This window comes from Artemia sp. Qi Xiang Cuo, chromosome 8 (genome assembly GCF_049724085.1).
Source record: "Artemia sp. Qi Xiang Cuo chromosome 8, ASM4972408v1, whole genome shotgun sequence".
In the NCBI taxonomy this organism is placed as follows: Eukaryota; Metazoa; Arthropoda; class Branchiopoda; order Anostraca; family Artemiidae; genus Artemia; species Artemia sp. Qi Xiang Cuo.
The window spans coordinates 11,366,267-11,381,652 of NC_142801.1; the positions used below are offsets into that span (position 1 = coordinate 11,366,267).

At 34.4% G+C, this 15,386-nt stretch overlaps 1 protein-coding gene across 1 annotated transcript in view; it reads right to left on the bottom strand.

The window, feature by feature from the left end:
• The window catches only part of mIF2 (mitochondrial translation initiation factor 2), a 196,561-nt gene that overhangs the window by 11,534 nt on the left and 169,641 nt on the right, over positions 1-15,386 (bottom strand). Inside the window, exons 13-15 of the mRNA XM_089093213.1 lie at positions 12,131-12,266; positions 2,647-2,784; positions 695-859 (exon numbers count right to left, since the gene is read on the bottom strand). Coding sequence (XP_088949339.1) covers positions 695-859; positions 2,647-2,784; positions 12,131-12,266 — 439 coding nt within the window. The remainder of the gene's footprint in view (positions 1-694; positions 860-2,646; positions 2,785-12,130; positions 12,267-15,386) is intronic.

Here is a 15,386-nt window from a genome sequence, read left to right on the forward strand (position 1 = left end):
TCCGACATGATTTATAATTCTTTCTGTAATTTTAATACTTTCCAAATAATAAAAGCACAAAAAATTCCGTTTACTTATTCAATGGCTCAAAAAGACATTTTCTGATTTAGATTACTTTATATTTTTAGATTTAGGTATTTCTGGAGGGATAGTTGACCTGGAAGCTGTTGAAAAACAAATTTTGTCAATTTACTTTTATTTTAGTTATACTTCGGTCCTAATTATTTCAAGCACTTTCTGTATTTTGCAATAAATTCCACGTGTTTACACCCATCTCCCCCCAATCAGGCCAAAAGACCCCGAGGAAAAATTATAAAATAGTGGCAAAAGAGCACTCCTTTTTCCTCTTTACTCCCCTTTCCAAGGTAATTTTATCCTCCTCCAAGGGCTGGGCCTATTTGCATCAATGTACGAACACGCTGTAGATGTGTTTTTTTATTATTAAAAAAAACTGTTTAGAACATATATTTTAAAAAATTGCACATTCTTCTTTTATTTAAATTTATTTGTTAACTAAATAAAATAAATAAACTTCAAAGAACCAGTTATAATATTCTCATTTATCAGAAAGACAAGGAAAAATACAAACGATTTTAAAAAAGGAGGGCACAAGCTCCATTCCCTGAACACACACAAAGAATACTTCCATAAAAAATAAATAAACAAATAAATAAACAAATAAATAATTACTAACCTAAAATTTGTTCTTCATCCTTTGGAGGCATCTTAGAATTTATTTCCTCTTTGAGATCATCAAACATTTTATATATCACATTATGCGATCTGATTTGTACATTTGAACCGGCGGCAATTGAGCTAACGCTGGTCGGTACGGCTACATTGAAGGCATAAATTATACCTAAAAATATTATCTTACAAAGAAAACAGAACACCATAAAACAGAACACTTTGCCCATACCACTCCCACTAAAACAATACTCCCTCCCCCTCAAGGGTTAGACTTGTGTATATCTATGTACATACTGATGGATAAATTACAATATAATATGTTAGTTAATTTAAAAAACTGCAAAAAGTAAAAATAATCAAAAAATAAAGCCCAGAAATGGCCTTTTTTAGAAGAGAATTTGAGGCTTAAAAAAACACAATGTCCCTATATCCCAACACATATATGATAATGATTATTCAAGCGTTCTTGGATTCTTTTTTGGGAAACTTATCAATTACTCTGGGCCAAAAATTGTTGTGCATTTGTCAAAAAATTAATAAAATGGACAGAAATAGAATTAAAAATTCTTTTGATTCGCTTTTCCTTCTCATAGGCGCGGGTTTCAATGCAGTTTATTACAAGAAAGGTCGTGTCTCTGACCTAAATAATTTTACGAAAACTGAAACAAGCTTGAAATACTTATTTAAAATGGTAATATAATGTTGAGCTCCGACGTAATAATTTCGAGGGAGAACCAAGCTTAGAAAAAAAATAATGTCCAATTTACGAAAATTAATGCACAAATTTACTAAAATTTAGAGAAAGGAGGACAAGGTTTTTTTTCTTCTTTTTATATTGAAATACAAGAAAAAAGTATATTTCAAAATCTAGAGAGGAGGAGGAGAGGGAGGTAGGACCTTCACGTGTGGGGGGAGGGGGGGGGGAAGCACCTTCCCCCAATATTTTTGGTCACTCGGTAAAAAAAAATTCGCCGTAAAAATTCTATGTTCGGTTCAAGACCACGAAAATACTGACATGTCATCTACAGAAATTTCAAACTTGGTCGGTAAACGCAGCAGTTTTACTGACTTCTGTCGTGAATTTATAGATGGTGCCACAACTTTCCGTTTGGTTAAATAAACAGCATTAAAATAGTGACATAATAGGTACCGATATCTAAATCTCGGTTGGTAAATGCAGCGGTTTTACCGACTCATGCAGTGATTTTATGTATTGTGCTCGAAACGACATTATGCTAATTATTGACAAAAAACAGTCGGTAAAAATTTCACTTAACCTACTTTTGTATTTTTAGAGTATTTACACAAAGCTTGTTATGCTTTTTGCAAAAACGGCTGTAAAATGGGAGTTATAACCAAAAATAAGACAGCTTGGCGGAGGTCCTTGCTTAAATATCTGCATTTGTCTTTTCGATTCTTTCTGTCCACTGGCTGAAATTATCCTCGTTTCCCTGGTAATTTTCAAATTTTGTTTTCTTATATTTTTTTTTGTCAGACTTTATTTTTATTTCTTTTAGGGAGGAGAAAACTGGTTTTTACGTTACAAACGTAAAACTAGGGAGGAGAAAACTGGTTTTTACATTACGAACGTAAAACTAGGGAGAAGAAAACTGGTTTTTACATTACGAAGGTAAAACTAGGGAGGAGAAAACTGTTTTTTACGTTACGAACGTAAAACTAGGGAGGAGAAAACTGGTTTTTACGTTTCCAACCCTCCTGTTACGGGCAACAACAACCATTTTAGGAAAGTGTGGGGAAGGAACCCCAAATTTTTTTTTTTTCCAAAGATTGAGAATGGCAAAGGTCCTAAAAAACAGTCAAAATAATGACAATTTTTCCATTTGACACCATATATCTACTGCACCATATTTCCCACCATATATATACTGCACGATATACTAGACTATTTGGCGCCATGTATCCCGAGATCAAAACGTGAAGAAAAAGAAAACTCACCATTATAAGGTTCAGCTAGCCTAACATCGTTATCAGTGACTGGACCAACGCCAAAATGTATCAAGTCTAATTCACACTCATTTGAATAATACGAACTTATAATATTTAGTATAGCTTCAATAGAGCCCTCGACATCACCTGATAAAAATGATAATAAGGAGCCAATAATGATATCAAAAAATGGAAAGAAATAATGGCAAAAAAAGGAAAGAAAAAGGAAAGAAAAAAAGGAAAGAAAAGGAAAGAAAAAAAAGGAAGAAAAAAAGGAAAGAAATAAGGAAGAAAAATAAGGAGCCAATAATGATATCAAAAAAAGGAAAGAAAACTTAACTAAAAGATGAGATAAGATAATAGAATATAAGAATAATATAAGAATAATATAATATAAGGATATAAGAATATAATAATATAAGAATAATATAAGAATCGAAGATAAGACTTCGATTAAGATAAGCTCAACAAAATATGAGAGCATTTTATGTTACAAATATAGGTTATAAGACCGAATTATCTTTAACATTGAATGTAATTTAACATTTTTATGAATGGAGATATAGAAAGGACCCAATTTTTAGAACCTGAACTATAGAGAACGCGATATTTAAGCCATTTTTTGAATTTTCATATTAACCAAGGTTCTTGCAGACAATTAAATATTAATTTCAAGTTCTGTAGAATATGTTATGTTCTAGAATAGAGTATTTTCCATATAGGTATATACATATGTTTCATAATAGAATATATTTATATAGAATACGGTAGAATAAAACATATGCTAACTACAGTAGCTTTGAGCTAGCACGTCAATATGAAATAAAATGAATTAAATAAATAATGCAATGTCAAATGAATAATGAAAAAAAAATAATTAAATAATGCTTTAAGTTACAAAAACAGCAACAACAAAAATCCATATTAGCTATTTCAAGGTCAACTCAATAAGATGTAAGGAGAATGTACTATCTTTTTAGCTATCCAAATATAATATCGCCAGGAAATATTCTGGGGGGAGGGGCCAGTGCTACAAGGAACTTTTTTTTTTTACCAAGCTTTATATTGATATATTTTTAATTTTTCTATTTCATACATTTTTGTGATGTCTCCTTGTATTCAGGGGAAAGGGGAATTATTCCCCCTCCCCTTGTCGGCGTCTATACTCTGAATTATTCCATTCAGAACAAGGATTCCAAATTTCTCTCAAACTAGTTCTGAGGATTAGCAAAATTATGCCCTTCAATAGCTAAAAAGTACATAAACAAAGCAGATTTACATTTTTTGTCTACTGACCAATGGTCTACGTAGAGCAGGTACCGATCTCCTGACACTCTGCCTTCAGCCGGGAGTGCGATGCGTGGTTAGGGGCAAATCGTCCGACGCATCATCCCCGTGCCCCCCCCCCCCCAGATTTTTCCAGGTACCCATTTGGAGCCGGGTCGACTTTTGGCTGAGCTTACAGAGTCACACCGTCGACCCCTGTTCCAAACAAAGTAACCAGCGACACGAGGACTCGAACCCCCTTCCTCACAGACAAATAATTCAAGTGTAGCGCTAGGACGGCTAGGACGGCTCATGGATGGCTAGGTCACGACGTAGGCAATAATGCTCCTAAACATGAAAACAAGCCGTTTAGGTATATTTAAACACTTCTTATTCTTCTGAATAAACGCCCTAAAATGTATCAGATCTTTTCACCATTATTTGAAAAAAAACTACGTTTTCTAAAGAGTTAAAGAGGCTGAGTTACAAGGTCGAACCTTAAAACGTACAGGGATTAGGAGGCACAGTTGGGGGGCTGCCGCCCCCAAACCCCACTTTCGCAGCCTTTAAATAAAAAAAAGTTTTTTAAACTGAAAGTAAGGAGCGACATTAAATCTTAAAACGAACAGAAATTATTCCGTATATGAAAGAGGCTGTGCCCTCCTCAACGCCTCGCTCTTTACGCTAAAGTTTTTATTGTTTAAAAAAAGAGTTGTGAGAAAGTCAAACTTTAGCGTAAAGAGCGAGGCGTTGAGGAGGGCACAGCCTCTTTCATATACGGAATAATTTCTGTTCGTTTTAAGATTTAATGTCGCTCCTTACTTTCAGTTTAAAAAACTTTTTTTTTATTTAAAGGCTGCGAAAGTGGGGGTTTGGGGCGGCAGCCCCCAACTGTGCCTCCTAATCCCTGTACGTTTTAAGGTTCGACCTTGTAACTCAGCCTCTTTAACTCTTTAGAAAACGTAGTTTTTTTTCAAATAATTTCTGCACGTTTTTGTACAGTTTATTACTTACTATTGCTAGACTAACTGTTAGATGATTGTGTATTATTCTTTTCTTTCTCGACAGGGTGTTTTAAGGGTCGACCTTGTAACTCAGCCTTTTTAACTCTTTAGAAAACATAATTTTTTTCAAATAATTTAAAAAAGAAACTGAGTTTTTTTTTTAATTTAAATTCAGTATATAAAAAATTTGATCTAACGGTGAATCGAACTCGGTTTTTCCGCCTGACAGCGAGGAGTCTCACCGCTACACTAAAGAGACATAACTGAAATTGTTTTTTAGTAACGTGATGAATCTTTTTGACGCAAGCAAAACTTGATATTTGGTTTTTGGAAAACAGGGAAGGAGTGATTAGATTGAGCTGACATTTCGAGGATAAGCTCCCAGACCCCAGGAAAGCTTATCCTTTAAAGTTCAGCCCGATCAGACAACGGTAAAGGGGGGTTGTTGTGGGAAAAATTAACATGGGGTAATATAGGAAAACAAGGTTTTTCGTAAATGTAAATTCGGGGGATAATTTTTTCGGTCTGAAAATATCAAAAGGCCCTTACAGGTCGAATTCTGCTTCGACTGAGTCCTCATTCAACCGGATCCGTTGCCAACTGTGGCCTGTAGGCGTGGATAAGAAAAAAAAAGAAATGATGAAATTTAAGTTTAGATATTTTTTTTTTTTAAAACTTTTAAGTAGTTATCTTTTTTAGATTAAATTTCTTGTATACGATACCGGGCCCTACTAAAGATCAACATCTAAATTTAAGCCCAATCGGACAACTTTAGAGGGGGGCTGTGGTGGGAGGGTCCAAACTTCCGGCCCAGTTTACCCCATGAAGATAAAGTCGGAGGAGGATGAAATTTTGCAAGTTTCTTAGTTTGAGCTTGGGCTACAAAATGCAATTACCGCCGTCTCTCTGCGACCTCTAGGACCTGAAATCGCTTAACATTGTGGTGGGTCGCCTCTTTATAGAGGCACAAGTGTGCCTCCTTGATTTACAGTAAAATGAGTGGTTTCTCTGAAGAGCCCATTGGCCTGCACCATGATGCAGAAAGCATGTTTGTTGCGGAACAAGTCCCTGCTACCAACGGTTTATTAGGTTGTGCCCTATACTCTCAGCCACATTCCGAGCATGAGTGCATCCACATAAACTCCGGTTGTAATTGGCTCTATTGTGGCTTTTTCAAGGTTGCAGGTGGTATTGGCAATAACACAAACTGAGGCAGTGACTCATAGAATGGACTTTCAGACAAAGGATAACAAGATTTAGGCAAGATTTAAGAAGGAGCCTCTGAGTATACTGAAATATCCAGAAATACAAAAGACTTAAAATATGAAAATTCCTTTCATTCTTTTCATTATAATTTCCTTCCTCTCAAGAAGTTTTCGAGCAAATTCTCAGAGGTAAAATTTTGACTATTCATTGTTAGTTTGAAGCAAAGAAACTAACCATCAGGGAATTCAATACCAGGAAATGTGGAGGCGTCAAAATTGGCTCCAAAGCGTCAATTCAAATTACGCCTTGTTCGTTTTCATTCAATAGTTAAGATAAGTTGCCAGATTATTCTTCAATTATTGGAGAACTATAAAGCCTTGTAATTTGTTAAAGGTATTGCAGATGAAAATTAAGCCATTATTAAAAGCGTTGGTGCTGGTGTTAAAGGTGTTGGAGATGAAAATTGACGTGTTGGTTTTCAAGATGTTGGAGATGAAAATTGAGCATTTATTAAAGTTGTTGGTGTTAAAGACGTTGGAAATGAAAATTGACGAGTTGGTGTCACATCTGTAAGTTTTAAAGGTGTTGGGGATAAAAACTGACGCACTGAAGGATGTATAAATCTTTTCCCGTTTCTTTTCTTAGGGTTGCTGTACAAGTTTAGTTAAATATTAAAAAAGTAAAGAACTAGTGACCAATAAGCAATTTCCACCCAGCTTGAACGAATGCAACGTCTCTAAGGATAAGAATCTAGGAGGGTCCCAACATAAGGGGAGGCAGTTTTGAACAGGAGACCTATCATAAGCCAAATACGTAAATAATTTATTAGTTACAAAAAACGCTATAATATATAATAAGTTAGTAATATGTTATTAATTTAGTAATTTAAGATGCAGGCTTAAAGTGGCAAAACACAAATGGCAAAAAGAGTGAAATGTCAAAAAGTTTTTCAGCTCCTAATATTCTAATTTACAAAAGGACGGGGGAGATTTTGTTCTTGGGCATTACTAATCTCTCCCGTTCCCCTTGTAAATGAGCATACAAAGATAATGTTCCATTATATATACAAAATATTTACGCAATAAGAGGGGGGCTGTCACCTCAACATCACCAAATATATGCCTCCAAACGAAGGAAGGCTACGATGTGAATCCCCCCCCCCTCTCTCTCTCTCTCTTTTTTCTTCAGTGAAAAATAAATGTCTAGACAACCGATAGACCTACGGTTAGGAACAACGAGAATAGATAACTCACAGGATCGGAAATTGACGCTAGTTTTGACGAAACAAAACCATCAACGCCATCTAGCCTTTAAAATTGTTTGGCAATTTTTTTAAGCTTCATTTTTGTGTTTTGTTTCAGAAACTAAGATCGGATACTTATCCATACAAAAATTTTGCCAATAACCTTAATCTTACCTTATTATTACACAAAAAATTACCAAGAAAAGTCAAATAATAGATGGCGTTGATGTTTTTTTTTATCGACACTAGCGCCAGTTTCTACTCTTGTAAGTTAAACATACTCTTAGGTTAGAACCAAGAGCACGGTTTATGATTAAAACATTTTTCTTTTCAGTGAGTACATAAAATTCTCCAAATGCATGAATGGGAGAAATGGTACACAAACTACATACTCGACACATGCTCGATATATAATACAAGCACATTCGACACAAACAATCGACACATACTCAATACATACTACAAGCACACTCGACATATACTCAATACATACTACAAGCACACTCGATACAGACACTCGGCACATACTCAATACATACTACAAGCTCACTCGATAAAAACACTCGATACATACTCAATACATACTACAAGCAAATTCGATACAAACACTCGACACATACTCAATCCATACTACAAGCACACGCGATACAAACACTTGACACATACTCAATACATGCTACAAGCACACTCGACATATACTCAGTACATACTACAAGCAAACTCGACATATACTCAATACATACTACAAGCACACTCGATACAGACACTCGGCACATACTCAATACATACTACAAGCTCACTCGATAAAAACACTCGATACATACTCAATACATACTACAAGCAAATTCGATACAAACACTCGACACATACTCAATCCATACTACAAGCACACGCGATACAAACACTTGACACATACTCAATACATGCTACAAGCACACTCGACATATACTCAGTACATACTACAAGCACACTCGATGCAGACACTCGGCATATACTCAATACATACTACAAGCACACTCGATACAAAAACTCGACAACTAATCAACACATACTACAAGCACACTCGATAAAAACACTCGATACATACTCAATACATACTACAAGCATACTCGATACAAAATAAAATTAATATAATAAATATGGATATAACAATATATGTACAAGAAAATGTAGAAGCAAAATTAAAAATGGGACGACATAAGACGGAAAACAAACAATATTCAAAGTATAAATGAAGTATCAAACAAGGCGTCAATATAGACCAATAAAAATAAAAATTATTTCTTTTTTTTTATTAAAATACCGCTTGGTTTTGTTAAAAATTCTGAAAAAAAAATCACTATTCAATTTCCAGAACCGACTCGAAAAATCTTAAGCTCCAATACCCCCCCCCCCATTTTTGGTCATTTTAACATGTTACATAACCATCTCCGAATACAAAACATGAATTGAAGAGATGGTGCATAAAACTACATAACCGGCACATATTCATTACATGCTACAAGTATACTCGATACAAAACAAAAATAATAAAATAAATAAGGAAAATCCTATGAGAATATATGTACAAGACAATGTAGAAGCAAAATAAAAAATGGGACGGCATAAGATGTAAAACGAACAAAATTATAAGTATAAATGAAGTATCAAACAAGGCGTCAACATAGATCAATACAAATAAAATTATATCTTATTTTTATTGAAAAACCACTTGGTTTTGTTAAAAATTCATGCAGAAGCAAAACAAAAAATTGGACGGCATAAGATGGAAAACAAAAAAATTAGAAGTATAAATGAAGTATCAAACAAGGCGTCAATACAAGCCAATACAAAAAAAACTTTTATGCCCCCAGGGCAAAACTTACAACCCTTGCCCCGAGGGCTGGGGGAGGAGTTGTCATCCTGAAAGACCTAATTTCCAGAACTTTCTGCAACGTTGAACAAAATGTCTATCTGAAAATTTTGATTGGATGTGTTCGGGGGATTGGTGGGCGTGATAGGGGGGTTAGTTGCCCTTCAATCACTTTTGACTATTAAAAGGCCACTATCCCTTTCAATTTCCAATCGAATTAGCCCTTTTTGAGGTTTCTACAACATCGCTTTCTATAAAATACCTCATATGTCCCCAGGGCATAACTTACAACCCTTTCTCTGAGGGCTGTGGGGGTGGAGGGGTTGTCATCCTTAAAGACCTAATTTCCGAAACTTTCAACTATGTTGAATAAAATGGCTATCTAAAAATTTTGATTGGATGTGTTTGGGGAAAAGGAGGGCGTGAGAGGGGGTTAGTTGCCCTCAAATCACTTTCGAGACTATTAAAAAGGGAACTAGTCCTTTGAATTTCCAATCGAAAGAGCCCTTTTTAAAGTTTCTACGACAAAGATTTCAATAAAAACTTATATACCCCCAGGGCATAACTTATAACCCTTGCCCTGAAGACTGTGAGGGGAGTGTTCTAATGAAATATATAGTTTCCTTAACTATGAACTTCGTGGACCAAAATGGCAGTCTAAAATATTGATTCGATGTTTTTGGGGAAATGGTGGGCGTGGAAGGGGTTTTAGTTGCCTTCCAGTCACTTCCAACTATTAAAAAGGGCACTAACCATTTCAATTTCCAATCGAATGAGCCACTTTTGAAGTTTCTACGACAACGCGTTCTATAAAAACCTTATATGCCCCAACGGCGTAACTTAAAACCCTTGCCCTGAGGGCTGGTGGAGGGTTTGTCATCCTCAAAGACCTAATTTGCAGAACTTTCAACTACGTTGAACAAAATGGCTATCATTAAATTTTGATTGAATGTGTTTGGGAAAAAGGCGGGCGTGAGAGGGGGGTTAGTTGCCCTTAAATCACTTTTGACTATAAAAAACGACACTAGCCCTTTGAATTTCCAATCGAATGAGCCTTTTTTGAAGTTTCTACGACAGCACGTTCTATAAAAAACGTATATGCCCCCAGGCCATAACTTACAACCCTTGTCCTGAGGGCTGTGGGGGGGGGGGGTTGTCAACCTCAAAGACCTAATTTCCAAAACTTTCAAGTACGTTGAACAAAATTGCTATCTTAAATTTTGATTGGATGTGTTTGGGGAAAAGGTGGGCATGAGAGGTAGGTTAGGTGCCCTCCAATCACTTTAAACTATTAAAAAGGGAACTATCCCTTTGAATTTCCAATCGAATGAGCCTTTTTGAAGTTTCTACGACAACACCTTCTATAAGAGCCTTATATGCCCCCAGGGCATAACTTGCAACCCTTGCCCTGAAGGTTGTGGGGGAGTGTCCCCCTCAAAACCATAATTTCTATGAGGAAATCAACTACGCTGAACAAAATGGCTATCTCAAAATTTGATTGGAAGTGTTTCGGAAAATGGTGGGCGTGGAAGGGGTGTTAGTTGCCTTCCAATCACTTTTGACTATTAAAACGGGCACAAGCCACTCTAATTTCCAAAAGAATGAGCCCTTTTCGAAGTTTCTACGACAACATCTTCGATACGAACTGCCATGTTCTAAAGTAAAAAAAAAAAAAAAAAAAACATTGTGCCGACATCGTTCTTATATGCCCTCAGGGCATAACTTAAAACCCTTGCCCCAAGGGTTGTGAGGAAGTGTCCTCCTCAAATACATATCTTCTATCTGGAAATCAACTACGCTGAACAAAATGGCTATCTCCAAATTTTGATTGGATGTGTTTGGGGGAATGATGGGCGTGGGGGAGGGGGGTCTAGTTGCCCTCCAATCACTTCCGACTATTAAAAAGGGCACTAGCCACTTCAATTTCCAATCGAATGAGCCCTTTTCGAAGTTTCTACAACAACTCCTTCGATACGAAGTGCCCGGGTATGGAAAATAAAATTAATACATTGTGCCAACATCGTTCTCTACTTAGGCAGCGCTATTGCGCTGCCTATGATTTTAACATGTTACATAACCATCTCCGAATACAAAACATGAATGGAAGAGATGGTGCATAGAACTACATACCCGGCACATACTCGGTACATACCATAAGTATACTCGATAGAAAACAAAAAAAAATATAATAAATAAAGAAAATCCTATGAGAATATATGCACAAGAAAATCCAGAAGCAAAATAAAAAATGGGACGGCATAAGATGGAAAACAAAAAAATTCAAAGTATAAATGAAGTATCAAACAAGGTGTCAATATAGATCAAAACAAATAAAAATTATATCATATTTTTATTAAAATACCGCTTGGTTTTGTTAAAAATTCTGAAAAAGAATCATTATTCAATTCCCAGAACCCCACCCGAAAAATCTTAAGCACTAATACCCCTGTTTTTGGTAATTTTAACATGTTACATAACCATCTCCAAATACAAAACATGAATGGAGGAGATGGTGCATAAAACTACATACCTGGCAAATATTCGGTACATACTACAAGTATACTCGATAAAAACAAAAAAAATATAATAAATAAGGAAAATCATGTGAGAATATATGTAAAAGAAAATATAGAACCAAAAAAAAAAAAAAAAGGGACGACATAAGATGAAAAACAAACAGAATTTAACGTATAGATGAAGTAGCAAACAAGGCGTCAATAGTGACTAATACAAACGAAAATTGTGTTTTATTTTTATTGAAATCTTACTTGTTTGTTTTTTTAACCTGAAAAAAATCAGGTCATTTTAACATGTTTCACAAGAAACGTCATAGGCAATTCAATACAAATATTAGGGCCGTCGGTTCCCTCGTGTGTTCAGGCAATACTCAACTATAAAGAATTTTTAAATGAATTTCATTACCTTTGACAACAATGGAAACTCTAGGCGCTTCAACTGAAACGTCTTTCTTTGTTATTTCTCTTCTTTTCTTCGCCAAGGCATAGCGTACATGAAACCATCCAATCTCTCTTCTTTGCTTCAAAATTTCGCCATACTCCTAAATGTGAAACGAAAATTCATACAAAATACCTTTAAAAAGGATACTAACAATGAAATTATAAAACAGACAGAACATTGACTAGCCGTTTTCTTCCTCAAATTTTTTTTTCTTCTTAAGGGAGTAGGTTTCAACGTGATTTATACGAAAATTACACTTCCCTCTAAAATGTGAAATAACAGAGGCGGCACACTGGTACTACCTAAGTAAAGAGCCATTAGTCTTCAACACATTATAATTTTTTGGCCACTTCGTATGGATGGGGTGGTTGTAGAAACTTTCAAGGAGGGCTCATTGAATTGGGAATTGAAAGTTCTAGTGTCCTTTTTAAGAGTTGAAAGTTAATGAGAGGTAACCATCCCCCTACCGTGCCCCTTTTTACAACCTGGGCTCTGTTTATCCACCCCCTCCCGGACTGTCGATCCAAAATTTTGAGATACCTATTCTGTTCAAAATAGTTGAAGTCAGGTAAATACGCCTCCAGCGGTGTTATGACCACCGCAACCTAAAGGACAAGGCCCGTAAAAAAAAAAAAAAAAAAAAAAAAAAAAAAAAAAAAAAAAAAAAAATGCAAATTGCCAATATTTAAACATACTTTTTATAATGAAAAAGGGATGCTTAATGGATGCTGGGTGTGGGATTGGTCAAATCTTTCAGAGATTATTTTCTGTGTTAAAAGGATCAAAAACTTTTGTTGTGGGAAGGGGAGGGCAAAAACTCGAAGAGGTCATGAAATTATTTTTCAAGCAAGGCTATTTCTAAAAGTTTCAAATTTTATCGTAATTCTCTTAAAAACATATTTTTATTATTATTAAATTGTATTTTTCAAAATATTGATATTTCTGGAAGTTTTCAAAAATTTCCAAGAAATACTTGATAACTTGGTTTTACTAGTCTAAAAGGCATTTAGTTTACATCAAAGTTCCTCTCAATAATCTATTTCTTTTAAATAGAGTGGATATAATTCAATGAATAAAAAGCCAATTGAAAGGTCAATTGGTTTAGCAAAACTTCCCACTAAAGCAATCTATCTTGTTTTCAGTAAAGCGTAAATGACATTGTAAGCTTTGAGGGTTGGGAGAAGCGTCAAGTTCTATTTTTTGTTAAAAGTGTGAAGCTGAAATCTTTTTCAGCTTTTAGAAAAGTTTATAGCTACGGAAATTGAAAATTAATGAAGATGGGTAAATGATTGTATTCTCTTGTTGCACCAGTTCGTAACCTTCAATCAAATAAGTTGGTTTTGCAATATGTAATCGCACTTTGAAAATTGCCTATCACAGCCTAAGAAAAATATCGAAAAACATTTTCGAGTAGATAATATTGAGGAAAATACATGGATACGAGAGGTCCTTAGAGCCAACGCCATCTGAATTTACTTTTTTAGAAGAAGAAGAATCTCTTAATGTGTTGTCTTGAAAAAAAAATAGTTGTTTGATAAATTTTTTTTGACAAATTTTTTTTGACAAATAGTTTTTTTGACAAATTTTGATAGCACGGAACTTCCTCATTTTTTTTCCATCAGTAAAAGGAGAATATCCAATGGTTATGGGTAAATCTCTACGAGAATCATTTTTTTTTTGCAACGTCCTATTTGCGCGAAGCTGCCTTTTCGACTATCGTGGTAATAAAAAGTAAAAATCCCTCGAAAATTAACTTTGAACAAGGAAAAAGGTTCACCACATCATTTTAATCAAATATTAGATAAGTTGAATAGTAAACAAGTCTATCCTTCCCATTAATAAACTTAATAATGTAATCACCAATTGATGTTCAATAAAATGTTTCTGAATTTTTAAATTAACGTTTAGCTATTTTTGAACTAACCCCCGATTAAAGTGCACTTCAACTGCGTGTCAAACGCTTATTGAGTGGGTTTCCACTACGACGAGCCACTGCATTGAAGACCATCGTGGTAATATGGAATTGAATCAATATATTACCAAAATAGTTGATATTGGACATTTTATATTACCCCACGGAAAATGGAATGAATTTCTAATTTTTCCCTATTTAATGAGTAATCGCTTTTAAAAAAGTAAGTTTTCCAATCTCCCATGAAGTTAAGAAATTTTGGAGAGAACCTAATGTATTAAGGGAGCCACGGAAAAAAAAATATTTTTAGGGAGCTGTCACCCAAAAAAGATTGAAAACCACCGTAGCAGTGACTACTTCGTATGTTTTTAGATGATTTTTTTTCCTGCATACGGACATACTCATGTTATATTAAACAAATAAAAAGGAGATTGTCGCCCTATAATCCCGCGTTAATGTGCCACAAATCCATTGGTTTAATGTGCCACAAATCCTTTGGTTTAATGTGCCACAAATCCATTGGTTTAATGTGCCACAAATCCATTGGTTTAATTTTGGGACGTACTATGGCAAACAAAACGAACCTTTATTAAGCGTTAGTCAGAATAGTATCCCAAAAACCTCGTCTCTTGATAGATTTCTGAGAAACAAATCCAGACGGACGAAAAAAATAAATCAAAGTAATTTATTTTTTAATGCAACTTATGGAGAGACAATTAATTCCGCCTTTAAAACCCTGATTGATTCTTGAGAAGTATTGAGATAGTGCTTTATTCAATTATCGGAAATTTAAATTTATATAGTTAATTATAATATTCTAATATTATATTATATTAAATTAATATGATTGATATTACATTACTATTAATTTAATATTCTTATATTTATTAGTATATAATATATTATTTATATTAATTGATTCAATAATTAATTGATTATTAATTAATATTAATAATATATTATCATTAATTTAATATTATTGGTAATACTAATTAATGTTGTAATTAATATCATATCATGTAGCGATTTTTATATTATGTTATTAACAAATCTTAGTATTATAATAGTATATTATAATTATAAAAGCATTCAAAAATATTAAAATTGCTAGAAACGTTTTTGGTTGTTTCTCTGTGGCTTAAAGCCATTTTAGTAGATAAACACGCTCCAAACTTCCTCCAAAATTTGATATATGAGTTTACACTTTTTTCTAACTCTACGCAATAGTTCTCTTCTTCAACAGCTTCTTAAGATTTTTCTAATTCATTTCTTCTTAATTTTCATAAAAGTAATCATGTTGAAGTTACA